Source organism: Embiotoca jacksoni, unplaced genomic scaffold (assembly GCF_022577435.1).
Source record: "Embiotoca jacksoni isolate LCO1_2020_lvr unplaced genomic scaffold, fEmbJac1.0.p SCAF_8, whole genome shotgun sequence".
Lineage (NCBI taxonomy): Eukaryota > Metazoa > Chordata > Actinopteri > Embiotocidae > Embiotoca > Embiotoca jacksoni.
Window position 1 is genome coordinate 5,374,754 of NW_027185436.1, and position 22,859 is coordinate 5,397,612.

General features: G+C 39.5%; 1 protein-coding gene across 1 annotated transcript in view; it reads right to left on the reverse strand.

Moving 5' to 3' along the window:
• tmem8b (transmembrane protein 8B) overlaps nt 1–22,859 on the reverse strand; it is a 36,710-nt gene that overhangs the window by 1,547 nt on the left and 12,304 nt on the right. Inside the window, exons 6-12 of the mRNA XM_069178368.1 lie at nt 21,854–22,236; nt 14,661–14,757; nt 14,413–14,536; nt 12,066–12,208; nt 10,584–10,762; nt 8,191–8,337; nt 2,370–2,486 (exon numbers count right to left, since the gene is read on the reverse strand). Of these exons, the coding sequence (XP_069034469.1) occupies nt 2,370–2,486; nt 8,191–8,337; nt 10,584–10,762; nt 12,066–12,208; nt 14,413–14,536; nt 14,661–14,757; nt 21,854–22,236 (1,190 nt within the window). The remainder of the gene's footprint in view (nt 1–2,369; nt 2,487–8,190; nt 8,338–10,583; nt 10,763–12,065; nt 12,209–14,412; nt 14,537–14,660; nt 14,758–21,853; nt 22,237–22,859) is intronic.

Here is a 22,859-nt window from a genome sequence, read left to right on the forward strand (position 1 = left end):
CCACTTAGCAAACCACAAAGTAAAGAAACCACAGAATCTTCACTTCCACTCTTTGTGGTAAGCATTTTACAGTTTTTCTTTTTGAATTGATCTCCAAGGCTCTGTGTTTAAGGTTCTTGCTGCTTTAGTTTGATGAACATACAGTATTTTATGTATAAACAGTATATTCAATTGGAAAATCACACAAGAATGAGTCATTCAAAAACAGACCCCCATGGGATTTAAGCGAGGTACCTCATTTTTACTGGAGGAACAGACGATGATGTTCTTCATAATTCTCAACCGTTGTTTTTTTTGTCTGAAATTTGTATTCATGCCTAATGCTGCAGCAAAACTCCATCACTTTGATGGTTTCATGATTGGCCCGTCACTGCGTTATCTATTTGGTTACTTATGTTCTTGTTCCGTTTGTGACTGGATATGATTCCTCTATTTGTTTAATAAAGATGATGTGCTCATTCTGCCTGTAAGTGGTCCAGAATTGCTGCAAGTACGGAAAAAGGAGACTCAAACATTTCATTTCATTCGGTCTCCATTTTCACCGCTTCATAAACACTGATTGCTCACATTTAATTTTTTCTCCAAACGGTACCATCAAGAATTACTACCACCAGGGGAAATGTAAGCTGGTCATGAGTGACAAAAATAATTACATGAACTATATTCAATCAGCAAATGGTTCTGATTAAATTATTAAGGTGTATATATTTTGGATTAAAGATGAAGAATCTATGTGAAGCTCAGTTAAGAAAAAACATGAAATGTGTTTTTGCTGTTCCAGTCCCTTTGGAGCCGTGTATTTTTTCCAGCTCCAAACCAGGATGGTCTTTTCATGCACGAGTTGGGGACCTCATTTAGCTTGGAGAATTAGGGAAATTTGGCATTGACAGATCTGAACTTCTCCTCTTCCTCTCACTGCTAATGACACCCCGACACAGCGGCAGACGCTCTGTGCCCTCTGCTTGACTGATCTAATTCTGTTGTGTTTGGGAACATTCAGCATGCCAGAGCTTTGCAGAAACATGACAAGCCGAAATGAAAGGGCTCCTGTAGAAGTTTACTCTCGTGTGTTGATTTCATTTGCCATGGGAAGATCAGAGATTATGTCTCAGTGTTCGTACTTCTATTCTGTCGATATTGTCGCAGTAAACCAGACCGCGATGTTTGAAACTGTGGCAACATGTGGCAACATACAGATGTTCAACATATGTCAACAACCCATCTATGATTGAGTCACAAATGTGCTAAAGCCACAAGAAAATCAGCCAAATAGTGGTAGGAAATGGCTTTGTGTAAAACTCCTGCAGCTGTGACACGCATGACTTTTAAAGCATTGTTATTAATCTGAGAAGAAAAGGTTTCTGACTATAGTATGATATACTGTTTCCTATGTTTTCTGCTAAAGCTGAAGGTTTAAACGATGGAATTAAATAGTGCCTCATTTTCCCCGGTTTCTGTAGGATTCTGCGGCTCACAGAAAAATAACTCTCAGAGCTACAACTCCCACACTTTATTCAACGCAAAGCTTTCTCCAAGGTAACCACAAACCTTGTTTTTAAACTCGTGTCAGAGGTTTAGTGTTAAGGTTTTTTTTTCTTCCAAGAACCTTGCCTGAAAGACTATTATTTTTTATCTTCTCAGTTCAGGGAGCACATTATGACTCGAAGAAGAGTCAGTGAAAGTACAAGCTGAGTTATAATGGAACTACAACCCATGACTAATACCCACAGGCTGCAAAACTTTTAAAGCCCCTGCCATGCTAATGTAAAATAGCTTCATTGGTCAGAAAGCCACAGTTTTTAGCCATGCACATGTTCCAGCCCTCTGTTAGCTTAAATGACAGATTAAATCCTTTTACACTTACTGGCATGGGAAACAATAGAGGGACAGTTCAGACACATTTCATCTGCCATGTTTAAACAAGCTTGTCAATGTTAAACACACATTATGTATTAAAATAATTATGTTTTAACTTGTGTGAAAATATCCCTTGTGGAGCAGTTGTAGAATTTACATACAGTGTGTACATGTCGAAATATTTTTACACTGGAAATATGAATTGTTTTAATTTGACTGTTATTCATATTTGATGCCTTTCTTGATATCCTTTGTACAAATAATTAAGAATGATGTTGTACATATATTCTTTATGTCATCCCTCTAATATTCCAAATTTCCTACTTTATCTGTGTTTTATTCCATATTATCTGTCTGTCTCCTCATCTCTAAGCCTATCTCATGCGCTGTCTTCCCCAAGATCAATAAACTTCCATTATTATTTTTTTTCAGATGCAGTTAAAAACACAATGAAATAAACCCATTTTTCACTGTAGTATGCTGTTCACTGGGCAGTAAATATATTCCCTTACCCAGGCCACGGCCATGATGCCCAGCGCGAACAGGCTGGGTCCCAGCAGGTTCCACAGACCGTGACGGTCTAGCTGCAAAGCCATGGACAGAGACATCGCCCCCAGCAGATACAACACCTTGACAAAAAACCACATGGATCAATAACTGCCCTCCATAAACACTGTCAACACTGTTACATCCCGAGTAAATAAGAGGATGTTTGTGCGGTCAAGCAGCAGCACATCTCTACTTTTGGAGAGCTGAAGACTGTGTATGTGGGATGTACTTTTTACCCCGTTTCCACCCACGTCCTGTTTTTTTTTTTGCTGTAAGGGCCCTACTAAGGGCCACTCAATACAAAACTACAATGTCCAGTTTATTTTTTTAAGAAGATTTGCCTTTTGAAATAAAACCATTTTTGATGATGATGATGAAGTAAAAGATCGAAGACTTCTTCTCTAGATACAAAAGATATATTTATCTGACACCTTGCTCGCAAATTTGTTAAACTCCATGCCAGTGAGCGCTTCACCTTTGCCAAGATAATCCATCCACCTGACACGTGTGGCACATCAAGCTGATTCAACAGCAGGATTATAGCCCAGGTGTTCCTTGGACTTGTCACAATAAAAGGCCACTCTAAAATGTTCAGTTTTGTCACACAACAGAATTCCACATAAGTCACAAGCTTTAAGAGAGCGTGCAATTGGCATGCTGACTGCAGGAAATGTCCACAAGAGCTGTCGCCCATGAATTGACTGTTAATTTCACTACCATTAGCTGTCATTTCCAAGAATTTGGCAGAACATCCAAGAAGCACCAGCCCAGGACCCCCACATCTGGTGGTGAGTGGGCAAATCTCCCCACATGCCCCCCATCCCCATTTTAGAGTGGCCTTTTAATTTGACCAGTCAGGCACACCTGCGCAAGGAATCAGGCACTTGATGTGAATACAATTTAAGAGAAATAAACCTTTTGCGTCCATTAAAGATGTCTTAGATATTTTACTACATTTTATGAAGAATGGCAGCAAAAACAAAAGCCTTTTACATTTTTGTTAAGTGCAGTAGTGTTCTATTATTAAAGACTTTCATCTTCTGTAGGAACAAATAGAGTTGGATGTGAAGACCACAGGCAGTTGGACAGTACTGAGAGATGGTGTAACACATTGTAGTTTGGTTTGTTCATGCGATTTCTAAAAAAAGGAGGAAAGTATAAAAGAATGTCAGCCTCCTCCTGAAATGTTATCATCCACGTATAGAGCTGACATTTGCAAAAAGCATGTAAGTGGGAGCTACAAAAGGTAAAAGCCTCTCATAATGGTAATATGCCATCAGTTAAATGTACCAGTAGGGAAATGGTCAGTACAGAAAATTACTGTCTACTAAGTTCAGAAGTCAAAATGGGTATTTTATCCCATTAAGACCGGACACAATGTTTGTGTATATACCTTTAAGACATGAATCTTCCTTTCGAAGCAGATGTGACTTGAACACTTTTAGATGTTGTCATTGGACCTTATTGCTGTCTATGGCAGCAGGAAGTGAAACAGGTCTTTGTGCACACTGAGTGCCTTGGAAATGATGTCCGTCAACATCTTCAGTTTCAGTCGGTGATGACATCTTACTAGAGTGGCACTTTGTGTGTTTACACCGCCACAGATGTTTTCACAGCGCCAATTTTTGGGTGGACTGCAACAGCAGGGCCAGATTGATATACTTGACTGTCTGTCACTGACTGAGTGAGTGAGTGAGTGAGTGAGTGAGTGAGTGAGTGAGTGAGTGAGTGAGTGAGTGAGTGAGAAAGAGTGAGTGAGTGAGTGAGAGAACACAGTTGATCAGCTGAATACTGCATAACTTATTGATGAAATCATCATTGACGGGCCAAATGCTGTAACTTCCTGTATTCATTTCAAATTAAAATCCCTTGTTTGAAATTAAAAGCTGTACACCATTTCATACACCGTCTAGCCATATAAAAGGTTTGGACCTAGTATTGATCTTACAGCGGCAATTTTTGTTGTTGCTGTTGTATATTAAGCAGTTTTTTTTTTGTTGTTTTTTTTCGTAAATGAACATTAGGGCAAATGGACTAAACTCCAATTAAAGCCTCGAATTATGGTTCTTTCATGTCTCTATCTACTACAGAGGCTGAGAAATAAAAATTTGAGTGAATATTGACAATTTTGTTAAGCCTCTTCTACGAGTGTGAGCCACAATATAACAATAAAAACAAAACGCTAACAATAGAGAGCCATGCTATAAATAATACCCGCAATTTTTTGGTTTGTTTTTTTGCCAAGCTCAGAATTTGACATAAAGCCACAGGATATAAAAGAGATGAAGTGAGAATAAAAAAAAAATCAATAAGATGTGCTACAGATGCTTTGGGAGAACTTAAGCTTGTCCAAGATGCCTGGGGTCTGCATTCTTCTGTTTGGGAGGCAATGTGAGGAGAAATTGGGGATTTTTGAGCAGGGAAGGGATGACCTGCATGCGGGGGAACTAGACTAATTGGCACAGACCAAGGAGGAATGGAGCAGCGTGGTGCAGCCCGAGGACTGCAGCAACAGTCATCAGTCATACTGTGCTGCTGGATCATACAGCAGCACCCAAACATGCATGCAATGTATGCAGGCATGAATGCACTGACACTCACAGGCAGGGGTTTTGCTGTAATGAATCATTGTCTGTTATTGTGACACACGAGCTCATAGAAATTCTGGTTGGAAGTCTATTTTTACCAGCTACATATTTTTCTTACCTACGCTTACCAATATACAGTGATACAGACTCATAAAGCATGTACAGGATATTTAAGCATGGACATTTATTGTTGACCTTGCCAAACATTTCTAATGGTCCTTTAATACAGACAAGACCATGGAATTTCTAAATAGTTTTTTTTTTTTAATGCTGATACATTAAGTGTTTTAGTATTACCACATGCTTTTACAGATTTATGCTCTGATTTCATATTTGGGTACACTCAGATCTATACTTCTATGATCGGGTGCCATTAAGATTGATATGAACTATAATTGATTGCTCAGTTTCACACAATATGAAAGTGGTTTGCTCAAATTTTCTACCTGAATGGTGGATCTGCTGATTTAGTCTGGTGGCATGCCAAAAGTGTGTCACAATGTTACATTAATAACCCTTTACAGCTACGGCAATGTCTTTCAAAAATCACCAAATGATGTTAAAAAATGGTTATTGATGTGAAAGTAAGTTTTGAAATTTGTAATGTAATGCATCCAAATAATTAAGGTTCTATCTAATGGACTAATAAGAGTAATTCTGTCTTTTTTTTTATTGTAATTAAGGCCTAATCTTAGTGGGTGTGGCCATTATTCCTTAGCCTAAAATCCACCAGCTTTCGTTTCCAGCCTGGACACCCTGTACGCATTAACATTCACTCATTCGCTGGATGTTAAATACGATGATGTTGAAGTCAAGTGTTTTTTTTTTCCAAATTTAGTCATAGCAGTGATAGTGTTACGGCCGATTTCAGCGCATACTGATTGGTCGACGCTGCTCCAATAGCTTCAAAATTAACCCAAGGTCCACACCTAGTAGGATGCAACGACTGCAAACAATTCCCTAAGGAGCGTACCCAGACCCATATATTCACACACGCTAACACCAGGCTAATCATTCCTATCAGTAATTGTAATATTGTACTTTAAAACATTGAAAAAACAAAGTCCAATGAGCCAAGAAACACGAGCAGTCAGATGATCACACTGGTTTTAAAATCTCCCAGGAGAGCCAAACTTGTGTAACAGACATTTCAGGTGTCTTTAGCTTCTAATAAAGAGGTTAAGATGAACTGGCTTATTCTTTCTGATTGAATGAACATCCATGTTTCCTGTCCTGGTGTACTAAAATCTCACAAAGTACTTTGGTGAAAACAATTTTATTATAACTCTTTCAATAGAATAGGGCCAAAACTACAAAGATGTGATAAAATATAATTATAATTTAATGCGATTTATATGATTCGGATGCAATAACTTTCAGCATGTTAAATTTAATAACTCTCCTGAAGCTCTTTCTTTATGTGACCCTGCAAAAATGTCCTTGTAAAATATTTTGCTGACATATTTGTGGGGACTTTTAGAGCTTTGAAGGTCCAAAAGTCACACACTACACAGACACTATCAGATGCTCCAGGGTCCTTCACCCTCTACTGATGCTGTGGTCATACACATTCACCAACATCCACACACACAAACAAACAACAAACAAACAAACAAACACATAGACACAGACAGACAGACAGGCAGGCAGACACACACACACACACACACACACACACACACACACACACACACACACACACACACACACACACACACACACACAATGTCTCTTTCTAGTACACAAACATACACAGTTCCACTTGCCAGTCCTGACATGTGCGATTTGATTAGTAACTGTGTACTGCAGCGCTAAGCAAAAATGAAAACTCTAGAGGACAGCAGATGTTCGTATACTCTCCCTCCCTCCCACTACTCCTCCCCCTCTCTCCGCTCCCCCTCCAACCCACTCTCTCTGTCTCATTTATGGACGTGGACACACATCTACACAAACACACACTTTTTCCCTGAGACTGCTCCATCTTGGTGTGCAGCCAGGGAGTGACCCAGGGAGAAGGTGCACCTGTTAGTGTTTACCATTATCCACCGCAATATGTCAACAACCAGAGAACTTAGTGCTGCGCATTGCTGATTCACACACATTGATCTTTTAATTTATAACCAAAAACCAAGGCCTTCTGTATGTGGTACTCATTTATAGCTCTCCTACGTAGCTCGACAGCCCCTCTCTCCTTTAATCTCTCTTTGCTTCAGGGCTTTTCTCAAATTGTCTCCCTGTAACACGTAGCTCTCAGTTTAGGTGCTGCCAGACTGCATGACAGCGGTAATGCATTACGGTCCGAAGATGTCTGGTAGCAGTCGTCTGAGTCACTGCCCACATCTAACATTTTGTCAAGCAAATCAAATAGGTCAAGTTGCCCTTCTGAGTGGCTGCTTCGCTGTTCAGGGACACCACTGAGCCAATAAGAGCATTTTAAGGCAAAGCTAAAGGTGTTGACATCAACTGCGCTCCTGGTGGCCAAGCTAATGTACAGCGTATTACTTAGAAGGAAGGGCATGGCAAAGAAAAAATGGAGAGCAGGCAATTTATGATGGGGCAGGTATGATGTTGAATCACTGTCAGCTAAAAACAGCAGCAGGTACTGAAGATGTTTTGATAAGCTTCTTCACAGCAAGCTTTGTAGAATATATGTTTATTAGTCTATCATTAATGATGCCGGGGTCATGTATATCAATGTCCTAAGAAATGTTAATTATAGCATCCGACTGACATATTCAACTTTGTAAAGTAAAAATTCTTTGCCAGCTCAGGACTCCTACACTTTGTCATGACTTGAGTGCAGAGTATATACTGTACAGTAGCATACTTAACTCACCACATCGAAAATTGGAAACAAAATGGAGATTCATTTGAATATCAAGACAAACGTCTTCATTCACTCCCTTACAGAAAAACTGCATGAATTTCAAGTGTAAAAACTGATGTAAAACATGTATTTTACCCATAGAAAACATATGGTTTTGGAACATTTTCATGGTGTAATGTGTCCCATTTAGATTTTCATATGATTTTTTCCCACATATTTTCTCCATTTTATCACAGGTTGCAACGTGTGGTAAACATGTGTAATACATGTGATCACATTGTCCGATGTGTAAAACATGGGAAACTCGTGTTTCAAAGGCTGTTCTTTGACAAACTACAGTTCACATGTTTAATTACAGCACAAACATACCTGTTTGATGATGGACTTTAGCCTGGCCATAGCAATGACAGTGACCCACACTGACATGAGCGACCCGAGGAAGTCACAGAACTGCAGGACGTCATACTCCATGATGCAGAAAACGACAATTCCCGGCTGGTCACATGCGTGGTAGAACTGTGAGAAGAGAGGAGAGGCAGCAGATATGTCAGAACAATAAATGGCACAGCTGCTATAAAAAACAGACTCGGTAAAATTTGAACTTTTCTTTCATAAAAAATATTATTTTCTAACAGAAGGGTGCATGTTGGGTTTTTCTTACCTCACTAAAAAATACTGCTGTTATTACAATTATGCTGTGGTTGTTGACAGAGACTGACTTAGTTCTAACTTCTTCAATACAGGTCATTGCTGGCCACTCACACACAAAGTGTATGTACTGATAAAAGAAATATTAGCAAACTGAGATTTTTTTTTTTGTTTCAACTTTTGAACTGGCAATGCTTATATATGTCTTTGTCTCTTCTTGCATCAACTATTGTCGCACACTTTTTTCCCTCATTTAGTTTGTCACAAGACTTCTTACCTAATCAAACAGCCACTCTCACATCCCCCCTTTACTTAAATCTTTACACTAGCTGCTTGTTATAGAACAGGATTCAGTTTCAAATTCTTACTCTCACTTACAAAACATTACACGGTCGGGCTCCTGCGTATGTGGCTGAGCTATTCCAACTTTATTCTTCAGTTCACCCTCTTAGGTCTAATGATCTGAATTTACCATCAGTCCCATGCACTCGAGTGAACACCCATGGTGATCAAGCTTTTGAGGTTGTAGAATCTAAATTATGGAGGACTCTGCCTGTACCCTTATGGTCCAATGACTCTGTTGATACTTCTAAAAGACATTTTTGGGTAACCTGTTTGCATCTGGTCTGCATCCCATGATTTGGGTGTATTTAATTATGTATTGTGTTTTCATATTATATTGTGTTTTTAGTGTCATTTGTGGCGCGGGTGGTCACTTAATATTCCTGACCCTTTTCTGTAAGCTGTTTGCTTTTGTAAAGCCCTTTGTGACTGTAAAAAAGTGCTGTACAAATAATGTTTACTTACTTCTTTTACAAACTCATAAGATTCCTCGCAAGGCATTGGACAACCTTTCATCAGGAAAAATAATAATATGTAGCATTCAAAAGCTGTTTCCTCATATGATCTCCAGACTACGTCTAAAGAATCAGAATCAGAGTTTCCCTTTTACACATGTAGCACAGCAAAGGAGAAAAAGAGTCCATGTCAGGCGTAGGCGAGGAGTGATACTTTGGTAGAGTGTGCAGGAGGGATGATAGAAACATGACACCCACTCGCTCACTGTGAATATCCAGACAATGACTGACTCTATACACTCGTGGGTTCAATCTGTTATTGCACAGAGTTTGTAAAAGGTAGGCAGCAGGGAAAAGTCTGTTTAATGTTGAGTCCAACAGATTGGGACAGTTGGGTTCTCACATGCAGCGCTCTCAGATAATGTGTAGATAAGTTTTGGTGTGAAAGCAGCTAAAGTCAGGATTAATAGCAATTCCAAATCCAAATGAATACTGTTTTACATATGAAATTCAAAGACTAGCATAGGTTTATAACTGTGTTTCTTGCAGCTTTCTTTAACACAGAGATGGAAGTTTGAGAATGAATACATTATTGAGCCATATACTTTCCAAGTCTGAAAAAGAAAACTAAAATGAACCTGAAAATTGCACCTTGTATTGATTTAAACAGGTAGGGTACAGATTGGTTAGTTAGCATCTGTATTTGATACAACAGGTGACGGGGGACATTTGTTTTAATAATTTCAACAAGGCGTGGTATAGACACTGGTAAATGTAACCATTTCTGACTGGTATAGATCTGGACGGATTATTCAGAAATAGGAGTATGTCATCTGCACACTATGAAATGTTACCCATTACCTATTTTAGCCATCCATGTCAGAACTTGATTGCACTATCAAGTTGTTTTTACAACTTTTTGCACAGTTTAATAAATTGTTACATCTCTAAAATTATTGTTTTTTTACTTGACAAGAAACCCGTTTAGGATCCTAATTGTGATTTGGCTTGCTGGCAGTCTTCTTCATCTCTGCCTTGATGCATTACTGCAACCAACTGTCGATCAGTGGTTTGTACTGCGTCACCCGCGTGCGTCCTTGTTCAATACACAATACAAACAAATGCAGAACCCATTTATGGAAACATTGCTCCATAGTACAACCAGTGGTCAAAGAAACTCCACAGGTAAGTTGATGCAATGACCTGGATCAGCAGATTCATAGAACCTGACTTTGTTCATCTCTCGTCTTATTAGTTGGTATTAGACACTAAAATATTCAAGCAGGTGACTGCTTTGATCATTCGGATGTCACTCACGGTGGAGAAGAACATGGTGAAGATGTAGACGGACGCCTCCAGCAGGTAGTGGCTTCGGATGGCGATGGCCACGGGCGGGACGAACATCAGGTTACTTAGACAGAGCAGCAGGGTGGAGAGGAGCTGGAAACTGTAGGAGTAGGCCTCTGAGTTGTCTGTGCATCCCCAGCCATCCCAGCCTAACACACACACACACACACACACACACACACACACACACACAAATACCCAGTCAGGACTGAGCTTTGACCTGAGAAAGTACAGATCTAACAGAGCTTTTGTGTTGACAGGCTTTATGGATTGGAGGGGAAAAAAAGTGTCTTCCCTAAACTCTAACAGAACTTTTGGAAAATCTTCAATATGTTGGTTGCTAGATGAGAAGAAATTCTCCAGCAGATGAAACAGTTCACTTCAAAACCTTATCCTTTGAATTTACTGTATCTTTTAAAATGTTTAAAATGTTTATCTCTTGACAAGATGTGGGCTTCAGCAGCTCTTTCTCATGAAAATAAATTTCTCTTTACAGATAATCAAAAAACACGTATGTGTGGAGTTGTTTATGCTCCACAATAGAGCCTCCTGGTGCGAACCCCCTTCTATTTTAAAACTGCTTTGCCACGTTGGATCCTTATCAAGTGTTGGATTGGATAAGACGGTGTGAATTAAATATTCGCGAGCGCTGTTGAACAGAGGTTTTGCAGTGTGAGACGGGCCAAGGGCAAGCGCTGAATGCAAAGTGCCTGCCAGGAAGCAGTCACACATATGAAGTATGACAATGAATTTAACTGAAGAGAAACCAGCTCTGATAAAAAAGAAGATCAAAGGCAGGATTTTAAAAAAAGCCTCAGAGGACACGCTTTGTTTAGTTTCATAAGCTCATCTTTTATTGAAAAGCTGTTCGTAATTAAGAGTGAGTTTTATTGTCTTATCAAAACGGCTTATATTAGAAGATTAATACCGAGCTGCTGGGTGACTCATTGATGGCACCACATACTATTTAACTGCAGTATTGTCAGTTCAGTTCTGTGAAATGACCTCTGCCATCCCACCTGGTTTTCTCCCATTTTCTTGTCAGAATTAGAAATTCTTTGCAGCAGTGATGACCCCATTTCTTCACACAAAGTTTCATCTTATCTTGTATGCAAAAAGGCTTTTGACTGCTAAAACTCAGGGCTAATTATTAATTCATGGTCACACTTTCTGCTAATTATTAATTACTAATGACTAATTAAGGGAATTATTGATTAAATACCAAAGTCGTTGTTTTTCCCCTTCGATAAAACAACTTGCTGTGTTTTGTTAAGTCATTGACTGACTTGGACATTAAAAGTAGAACCAAAAGAAGACATTAGTGGACCACCTGATCTGAATTTAGCTCACCGTGAGCACAAATTCAAATAAACAAACAAGGAGGACAAAAACAACAAACAACAACACCGACAAAGCCAGGGACGGTATGGGATTTTCAAAGTGAATTGCTACCTGCTTTGCATTCACATGCAGCATAAAGGTAGTTGTTGGTGCGCAGCAGCTTGCACTGTCCGTACGTCCCACAGTCATTGATGCATGGAGTCAGGTATGAGCGCATGTACACCTCCGCAGTAACATTGGTGCACTGTTCAAACCTGGAAAAAGACACGGACAGGACAAAAGTTAAGGTGATAAACATGGTAAACATTACACTTGCTAAATATCCGCATGTTGACATTGTCATTGCGAGCACGTTTATCACGCTGACATTCACATTTCACTCAAAGCTCTGCCAAGTTGTGGCCTCGCTGAGCTGCTATCGTGTGTCTGTCGTGTTTCAGTCGTGTTGTTTTGTTCGCTCCAGCAGCACTGTCGTCACCACAGCACGTCGGGGATCGAGAGGTTGTTTCAGGTCTGTTGCATGCCAAGACAACTTCACTCTGTTAGGCTTTGTGCAATGTCCTGCCTCATGAAGCAATTACAAAAGTAATTTTCTCCAAATGATGTGTGCTTCATGCAGACCAACAAGGAAACGAGAGTACCACTGTGACAGTTTAACCTGCATTTGGTTATGAAATTGGCAAACCAACCACTACTCCACTGATAATCAGACAGACTTCAGTTTTGACTTCCAAAGAAAGGTGCATTCTGTTTTAGTTCAACCTTCTGCAGGTAACAACAGCCTTCAGAATAACAACTGCACATGGAGCTGTAGACAATTTATTTTTCTCTGACACTAAATGGGCTAAAAGAAAAAAAACGTGTGCCTGTATTGTAGCTTTTCTAATTGCTAGCTCTGACAATCACTTGCACAGAATGAAACTGCGGGAGGTAACAAATGTGTTTATTTGTCTTTTCCCACAACACATCTTTTAATAGACACAGCTGCTCCCTTCTTTATTTTTTAAGTTGTATCAATCAACTTAATTGTAGCTTTGAAAAGTACCTGTCATCCACGCTATCACTCTTCCTCTCCGACTAGACCTGATTGATTTACGCTCACACTTGTGGAAATCTGACACATAGCGATGGGAATGTTTGTCCTAATTTTCATACCTCAGCTAAGCTTTTGTGTGAGGATGAGTCCATGTCCCACACCATCTGTTATTATCTGTTATTCAAATTCAATTGAAACTCCCAAGTGGCTCGGAAAAAAAAAAAAAAAAAACCTGCTTAATTTCATTCTGTTCACATTTTGGTGCCATTAAGGGTTCGGCAAAACAGCTCAATCTGCTGAATAGCTAATACCTGAGAACTCGTGAAAAATATGGCCTTGGACAACTTAATGGTAACGTTTGCCTCAACTTCTCTTTCCGACGTTCCTCACTGTGACTTCAAACACCCCTCAGAGAAAAAGTGTGTACTTACTGGCTTCATCTGTGGAGTAAAAAGTATGTAAAAGTGGAGAGACCGATGGAGATTACAAGATATGTTCTTATCAAAGAAACATAAGAGCTGTGCCCTTTACAAAAAGTCCAACAAGCCTGGTGGCTGCACTGAATTTTGGTCTGCTTGGTAGCGAGAAATAAGTACTGTCTCGAACTCTTTTACGATGAGTAGAGAAAGTTGGCACAATATGACGTTTCGCTATTCACATTTTAGAAAGATTCAAATATTTTTACATCGTTTCCTAATATGAAAATGTTGAAATATGACAAATCTGGTTTTTAAACCTCAAAATCTAACCCTCCTCCATGTCATATGCTAGGTGTGCCACCATAAGCACATTCATGAAGCCCGAGCCAAGTCGATCTGCTGGGTGACAGATGGGAGAGGACGTGGCTGCGTCGTTCAAACAGCGAGCACGGTGTCTTCATTAGGGCGCTGAATTATTAACTCGGGTAAACAAAAACTAGAGATCCTTTTATGAGGATGAGTTGATAAGAAATATTGAATGTCTAGTTTTGCAGTTGTCTTCCTGTAACTGACAGCAAATATTGTCTCACGGAGGTTGCTGAGGGGCACTGGGACCCAACCTAAAAAGTGATTATGAGACTGTCAAAAATTTATGAGCAACAGTCATTCAAACTGGTTTACACATTTGTTTCTATTTGAATTTTATGTGCATATTTGTTGCCAAGAGCTGGATGAGAAGATAGATACCTCTCTTGAGTTGTGAAGAGGATTCTTACCAGTTTCTGGTCTTTTTGCAAAGCTAAGTTTCCTAACTTCAGGTAGAACATTTATTTTTTTTATTATACAGCCATGTTAGTGGGATTGATCATCTACATCGAGTCAAGAGAGCAAGTATCCCGAAGTGACAAATTTTCATTCCTAAACACCTAAAAATGAAAGTTTTGCCAGCAGTTTGATGAATAATTCTGAATATAATTGAGTGAAGCAGTGTTGCCTGTCTCACCCGTGTTCAGTGGCGCAAAGAGAGCGCAGACTGAGGTACCAGGTGCCTGTTTGTGGGTAGGGGATCCTCAGTTTGGTGATATTAGTAGACGTGTTTACAGAGAGGAAAAACCCAGCCACCGATTCTGAAGAAAAACAGAGTGAAACAAAAAGTTTAAAACATAAATAGTTTTACACTTATTTACTTGTAATATTTTGATGTAACAATAAACAATCAATGAATTGCAGCCTAAATTAAACATGTCATACCTGATTCACATTTCAGTGATGAGTTTTCCCGCAAGAAAAGCGGCACCCCATGGTTCAGGCAGCCGAACACCGTCAGATTGGCTCCTTTCAGCGTCGACTGCAGAAAGGAAACACAAGCAAACGTCAGTCATCTGTCCTGCCATCAACCATCGGCTGCCATCACGCAGGCGAGCTAACACCACTCATGATTACCTCGCGTCTTATTTTTTCTCCCCCTTCAGCCATGAGATAGTTAATTTTAAAACTAACAAATCAAGGGAAAGCGCTCTCCCTCTGTCAGCCCGAGGCTCCTAAATGAAGATGTTGGCAGTTTATCTCCTTAAAGCATCAATTATACATTAACATGCTCGAGTATAAAAAATAGAAAGAAAATCCATCAGAATTATTCAAGCGTTGGGAACTGCATATGTTTATAGAAAATGGCTCAATCTCCACAGAGGTGAGCGGAGGCCACTTCAGTCCAATTTGGTGTATCGGTGAAAGAACAACAGGAGCTCAGCAAGAAGAAAGACTGGATTTGTTCGTGAAGTACCTGTGAGCGCTCGAGCACCAAATTTGACACTTTGAAACTTATTCACAGAGTCTCAGTCCTTTGGAACGAAGAGTAGGTGCAGCAGAGCGTTGAAGTGTCTTACAAGTAGTGTGGAAACTGTCTGACTAAATTACCAAAGCAGACAGTGCTCTCACAATCAGCAGAAGTCCTTCTATCTCACACAAAAACTCTAAAATTCAGCACATTACATGTATTTGCTTTGTGTCCAGAGGGAAATACTCTTGGTGGTGGGCATAACTTTAGGCAATTATCCTTGAATAAATAAGATTTCTATTGCCCCCTTGGCACAAAATGAGCATAATGTATATGCAGGGATTTTGGCAAAGTCGTTGATTAATGCAATGACTAACAAACACTTTGCCAGGTGTTGAGATTCCAGGCTTCCTAAACTCACCATCTGGCCCCGTACTCTCTTGGTAGCAAGACTAAATCACGCCCAATGGCATTTCCAGATAGTCCCTCCCATCTTCCTCCTCTTCCTCATTTTTCCCAACTCTCCCCTATACAGTCTGAAGATGAAGGATTGACCAGGAAACAGACATGTGTGGAATACCAAGAGTACCGGTCGAGAGGCCGCCAAGGTCGGTATCTGTTTCCAGTTGGCAGTCAGAAGTAGAGATGTTTTTAGCATTGTAATATCGGTGTGTCGATGGATCGATCACTTTAATCTACGCTGAAATGTCTCAACAGTTATTAAATCAATTGGTTGAGAATTTACGACAAATATTGAAGGAGTATTGTGGGTGAGTTTGTTGGTCCCCTGACTTTTGCTCGAGTGACATCAGCAGTTTGTACAGGCAGTCATGGTTCACACAGACTTACTATATTGTTGTCTTCTTCTTATTCTACTATGACAACAAGTCCCATAAAATTTGCACAAAATATTTAAGGTCCATAGGGGATTTAGGCTAATGACTTTCCATAAAGTTTTCCCGTCTACTATGATGTATTTAAACCTCTACTGGATGGATTAGCACCAAAATAGACCAATTGTTCCCGGAGGCTGTGTCCTAAGAATTTTGGTAACTCTCTGACTTTTCCTCTCGCACTTCCATTTTAGTTCTTTATTAACACTTCTAAACAACTAATGGATGACAAATACAAACGACAATTGCTACACATTCACGGTCCCAAGAAGAAGAACTGAAGAATCTCGACATTTCATTCAGCAGCATCATCAGGTCAAATGAGACAGAGGGAAATAAGTTCTCTCAAAGCTGCCGCTCGTCCTGCTGGCCCAGACAAAACTCCACAGACGTCTTATGGCCACTTCAGACCAAAGATTCAAGACGAGATGATTTGAAACTCTGCGACTTTCTGAAACCCTACAGTTTACACCAAAGCAACCAGACAAGACGGTGTAACGTCTCCATAACAGCGACTCTCTGTACTTCTGTTTTAACTGCCAGTTTTCAGACTTTTTTGTAGCTGGATATAATTTGTGGCATCTTGAAGGACAATAGTGATTGTAAGATACTTTTCACACTTGCATTTTGATGAAATGGCAAAAACATAAAGCCCCTCTGTGTGCTTCAACGGAATACCCACAGGGTTTATGCAAATTTATACTGTGAACTTGAGACAGTAGATCGTCCCTGTTTCCTTGTTTAGAGGACTTGGTATCTCCTTCCATACGCAGAAAAAAACTGCCAACTCCAGACAATCAGCTGGTTTGAGTCGAGCCAAGACGATCCAGTTCACACTGCTGTAACTTTTCCCTGCAGCGTTCTAGTGTTTGGTCTGAATGGGTCTTAGCTGGACGTAACTCTAAACTCCTTTTAGGACTTCATAGTGTTTTTTACTCAATGTAATTGGCCCACTCCACACATACCTGAAAACTTAGCATTGCTATTGAAATTCTCATTACATGTTTTTAGGTGATGGCTTTAATCTGTATGAGGCACAAATAAGATCATGAGGTTTTTGGACATTTGCTTTCATTTAATACATTTTAAATACAAAAAAAGAATAACCTGATATGTTCAGGGTGTCATTCCTTTCGTAAATTGATTATATATATCTTTGAAACATTTTGATTTCAATCCAGAAATAAAAAAATTGAGAGCATCTCTACTCTGTGGTCAAACAGAAAAAGACACACCACATTAAAATGTTTAGGATCTTGAACCTTTTTTATTACAGTCAAAATATTGATCGCTTCTGAAACATAACTCTGTAATTTGCTCTCAAAATCTACTCTATCTTAACTCACTGTACTTTACTGCTGGTCTGTTTTGTATGCATTCCTGTTACAAAATTAGCTTCTGTTGATGCAGTAATACTGCAATCTTGAATTGGTTTACCCTGACAGAATCGTGAGGCTTTGTGCTGTCAAACAAAGAATAGTTTGCCGAGGTTTAAAGAGGGATCAACTGTTTGCCGTGTCTTAGAAAAATAACAAATCCCAACACGGTGTCCTTACTTCAGCCAGCCTATAGTTCCAATGTAGATACACTGAAGCTCACACTGGTCTGCACCTCTCTTCGTTCTCAAAGTGTATTTTTTTCAGAGCTGATTTACTGCTTCACTCTTAATAACCCAATAAGGGTTTTCATTTGATGAAGTTAACATGCTGACAAATGCTTCCTTGTCATTATTTTTCTATAAACATCCTGGTTCTCCAGGATGAAATTAAGGAAGCAAGATTATCTCCAGATACAGGTGATTCCTTTGTGATATGGATGATCTCTCTCATATCTATCATCTGACATAATGTGTACGGTAGAAACCAGGAAATTCCCTCATTTCCTTTTGTTTTCACCTCCACTCTGCCCATCTGGGTGTAGCTGAAATTAAGATTTTACTGATAACTTCAGAGACTCAATCTCAGGTCTCATCTCATAATTTCCCCTCAAACTGGATGCTGACGGTTCCTCAGCACGCTGCTTCTTTGCTGTCCACAGTCCAGCATTTTTAAACTGATTTCAATCACTTCATAAAATACCTTCTGTTGTCAGAGCATCATGTTACTGCTGATAATGAATGTTCAATGTTCTGCTTTGAGCACCATTTTAAAGTCATGTCTGAAATTTTAATGTTCATTTTTTATGGGGTTTTTATTGACTGTTTTTAAGTGTAAAGCACTTTGTAACATTGTTTTGAGCATTGCCACATTAATCACATTTAATATTGGGATTTATAAGCCTGATCCATTATGCAGCTGTTAGTTAAGATTGGTGGATGTGAGTGGCAGAGGCATAATTCAATTAAAGTACCACAAAGTAATGCTCAAGGTTAAAGACAGAAGAAAACAACAGTAGAACATTTTCTGAGTAAACATCTCCTTAAAAGCATTTCTACAACAGTTCAGATACAGAACGTCAACTCTAAAGACAAAAATGTTAAAAAAAAACTTTAAAAAAAAAAAACTTTTGATGAATGCCAGTTTATCTCTGCGGTGTTCTCATGTGTTTCTGCTTTTCTAAATTTCCCAGGAGTTATGCTGATGACACGTGCCAGGCAGGACACAACTGATGCCAGAACATGGATGAAGCTGGCAGGCCAACTATATTCTGCACAACACTATGACCAATCTAATTACAATTAACTCCATCATGGGTTTTCATTTTGATCAGTGAAATATTAAACTGATATTGTCTTGTGTTTTGACTCATTTTGAGCACTATGATTTAAGCACAAACGTCACCATCTGAACATATATGGGATTGTTGCTTAGTAACAACAAATATGTTTTGATGTGTTTGTGTTTTGGCTTCAATCCAGTGTTTTGATATTACAAATATGTATAAAAACATGAATGGAAAACAAACACATAAATCATATATTTTGTGTATTTTTTTACTTATAAATTCCTTTATACAGTATTTATGGATGAAGAAATGTTGGCAATTTTGGTATATATTTATTCAGATATTTATTTCCAACTCGGTATCACATAAAAGTGTGTGACACACTCATCAGTCAACTCGATAATATAGTGTGAGTGTCATGTTTCATTTCGCCTAGGCGTGAAAAGTAAGGCGTCATAGGTTTAACGCCAAAACGACTTGGTTAGGTTCAGGAAAAAAAATCATGGTTTGGGTTAAAATAAGTAATTTCACGTAAGTAACGTTACAAATCTCACCCAAGTTACCTAAGGTATGTGAAATATGTCACATTATGTAAGTAACTTACGATATTACTTAAAAAAAAAAAAAATCCATGTTGACTTTTTTTTTCTTACAAACACATAAGTCCTGTTTGTTTCAACCAATCTCGTCCTCTATACACAGACTTTATCACTCTCTGCACTTCGTCACATGACCTCCTTCTTTGACAATCATACATGTGTACTTTCCCACCAGGAAATGGTTGTTGTGAAACCAGGCAGTTATTTCTACACGTCTTCTATGTGATAATGAGACATTGACTCATTTGGCTCTAACATAAATGTACAAATATTTGGAAATAAATTTACAAATAAATGGAGATATTTAAATAAAAAATAAAATAGATTTGTAAAAATACATGAAAATAGATTCATAAAAAAACAAGTATTCTTTTTTCCTTGCCGATTTGTTTGTTATATGATTTTTTTGTTTTTGTTTTTTTTTTACAATTCATTTCACAAATAATTACAATAATTATAACAATAATTTCACGCTCCAATACTAAAAGAATAGTGTATTAATGTGGAAAAAAAAGAAACTGCTACCACACACAAAGCTGACAAGGCGCATAGTAATATGGTCTCAAGTACTGACACTCATTACAGTGCGAACAGTTTCTCTTTCAGAATAAACCCTACCTAAAGAAAACTTTGAAAGATGGCTCTAAAGTGATTAAATCGATACACTGCCAGCTGAGATATCAGTGGAAATGAAAGCCATATGCATTCCTTTCACACTCTTGCACAGAGAGTGATGCAAGGCAGACAAGCAGCTCCAACTATTGTCTCCTAAAGCCCTGCAAATCTGCCACTGGCAGCAGCTGACTGGATTCTGTGCCGGTGACAAGCAAGTGACAGATCATCGCCGAGGGGGGAGAAATCTGTCCATAGAATAATATAGCATGACAGTCTCTCCGAAGAATACATCTTGTGGCGCATACAACAAACACACCAAGCAGGTTTCATCAAGGCATACCGTCTCTGTGATATTTGCAGAATGTACCGAATTCAAATCAACCAACTACGCACGTTTATGGTACAGTGTGGAGCGCGGGATGGGTCGGGGTCTGTGCATGGCCTGGCAGGAAATCGGTCAGCTTGCTATTACAAAGCTAACTCATGAATAGAAAGAGAGGTTCATCTGATTGGATTGAAGGATGATCACACATATAAACATTAAGACAACAAGAAAGCTCCACAGAGAAAAGACCAGAGCTGCAGTTTCAACCCAGAATCATCTTTCTGGGAGGTGACAGTGGCAACAGGAACCAAACAGTCAGTCAATGAACCATTAAATTAACTACAGTCAATTATTTTAATTTCCTTAAAAATCCACTCTTTGCATTTCCACTGACATTTTGGGAAATAAAGCTGTTTGCTTTCTTACCGGGGGTTAGATGAAAAGATCGATTATCAATTTCATCTCTGTGTGTTCAGGAGAGATGAAGGATGTGTTTAGCATGGCTTATCACAAAGTCTGGAAAGCAGGGAGCAACATTATGGAGGCTGCATTTCAACAGATTAAAACCTGTTATGTTTACATGTTTTGCTGAGAATAATTCTTAATTTTATTGATGATTAATCTGACATTAAATTTCTGATTAATCAACTGATGATTTTGTTTATTAAATCTTGAGCTGAGACCTTTTTTTTTCTTCCCTTTTTGAATCCCGACTGTTTCCTCCTGTTTCTGCCTTTTGTGTTGAACCACCGGCACTGTAGGTGAAAAAAATTTCCTTGACCAATATCGTTTCTGAATGCAGAGAGATAAAACTGATATCAATCTAACTCCCAGGAAGACAGCAAAAAAGGCAATATTTCCCTAAATGTCAGGATATTCCTTTAAACTGAACAATCAAAGATATCTATTCAGGCTTTGTGCTTGATCCTCTAGTTTTTTTTTTCCCCCAACACTGGCTGATTTTCTATTACTGGTGAAATGTTTAAAAGTCCATCTGCCAGCTTGCAGCTCTCGGGTTTCTGGCTCCCTGTAGGCCTCCAGAGCCACCGCAGGTGCATTCCTAATGCCGTTACTATCTGAAGGACACATCAACAGAGACATATCAAATCCTGCTTGGCAGATTTTTGCATTTTGTTCCCTCTAAATTACAGACATATGTCACAAGCCCAAACACTGGCGCGGGCTTGTTTGTGAACTTTTTCAGTTCCCACAGCAAAGTCAATGACCATACGTGCATCCATATTTAGCGGGCTAGCTCAGCCAGACACTTTGTGGGCCCAATTATTCACCCCTGCTAGCTGGGGATTTCCTCTTCACTAACTGTTGCATATTTACTTTCCTGATTACAATCTGATCCTTTGCAGTAGAAAAGCACACAGCATGTGAGGGGTGAGTGTGGCGGCAGAGCTCTGTCCAACATATTGGACCAAATGCCTCTTCTACAAGTTCTCAGGGAGCATAATAGTAATTGCATGGATTAGCAATGCCTCAAAACTGTCAAAATATCAAAGAAACAATTGCTCAGTCCCTGAACTCAAGGGTTGGGCAATCTTCTCATCTGTGGGACTCACCATGTTGAGTTTGAGCTCCATGTTGAGGACTCCTCCACTGTCTAAGACAGGCATGAGGTTGATGGCGAACACGGCGGCCCTGTCCGGAGGAATCGATATATTTGGACCAAAGAAGACGTAGAAGTGCACGGAGAAGGTGTCCAGCTCGTTGCGCAGGGTCGGGCGGATGGGCCAGCACTTGTTGGTGTCTGCAGTGGGGGCCAGGTAGATGATGCTGTCCTCTGAGGTGTGCAGGTGACTGGCGTTCTGGGACAGGCTGGGCAGGGCTGCCATCAGCAGCGAGTCAGACGGGGAGAAACCCATCGCCGTCCCAAAGGACTGAGGCATGTTCATGGAGGAGCTGGGCTGCGCCTGGTCCTTCGACAAACTGGGCTTGGAGCAATCTGTTCAAAAGAGGACCGTTTGATTTGTTACAGGTTTAAAAATACACCAGTCAGCTTTATCGCCTTACACTGCTTTTTAATGAGACAACGAATCACTATAATTACAAAAGGGTGTGATTTCAGTCAACACCAAGCAACTCGCTGCAAATTGGTCATTGATGGCAACTGGCAAAGTAGCATCAAATAGAGCCAATCCCCAAAAGGGAAAGGATTTCAAAGGCTTTTGCAGCTCAGCCTCGTTTGCATAGCGTTGTCTCTGAACGGGTTTGAAGTATCCTGATGTGCGTTCAGACAGCTGAAGCACTCCTAAAAATACTGAAATACCGCAAGCTTGAGACAAAACTTTGGTAAGTGAAATCCATGTGAAATCAGTAAAGACCTAAATATAGTGCATGTATATGAAAGCATATCAGTGGGTGTCTTGGGGGGGAAGGGCTTTGTAAACACACTGTTATGAAACAGACATTCATAATCCAAAGTATTGGCTTCTTTTTGCTCTCATATACAGCATAACACATGAAGTCTCGTCAGCGTCCAATCATCTATTGAAGACAAGACACCTGCTATATAAACAATAATAATAAATAATAAAGTGCAACCTAGTTTTACTACACAAGTCTCGC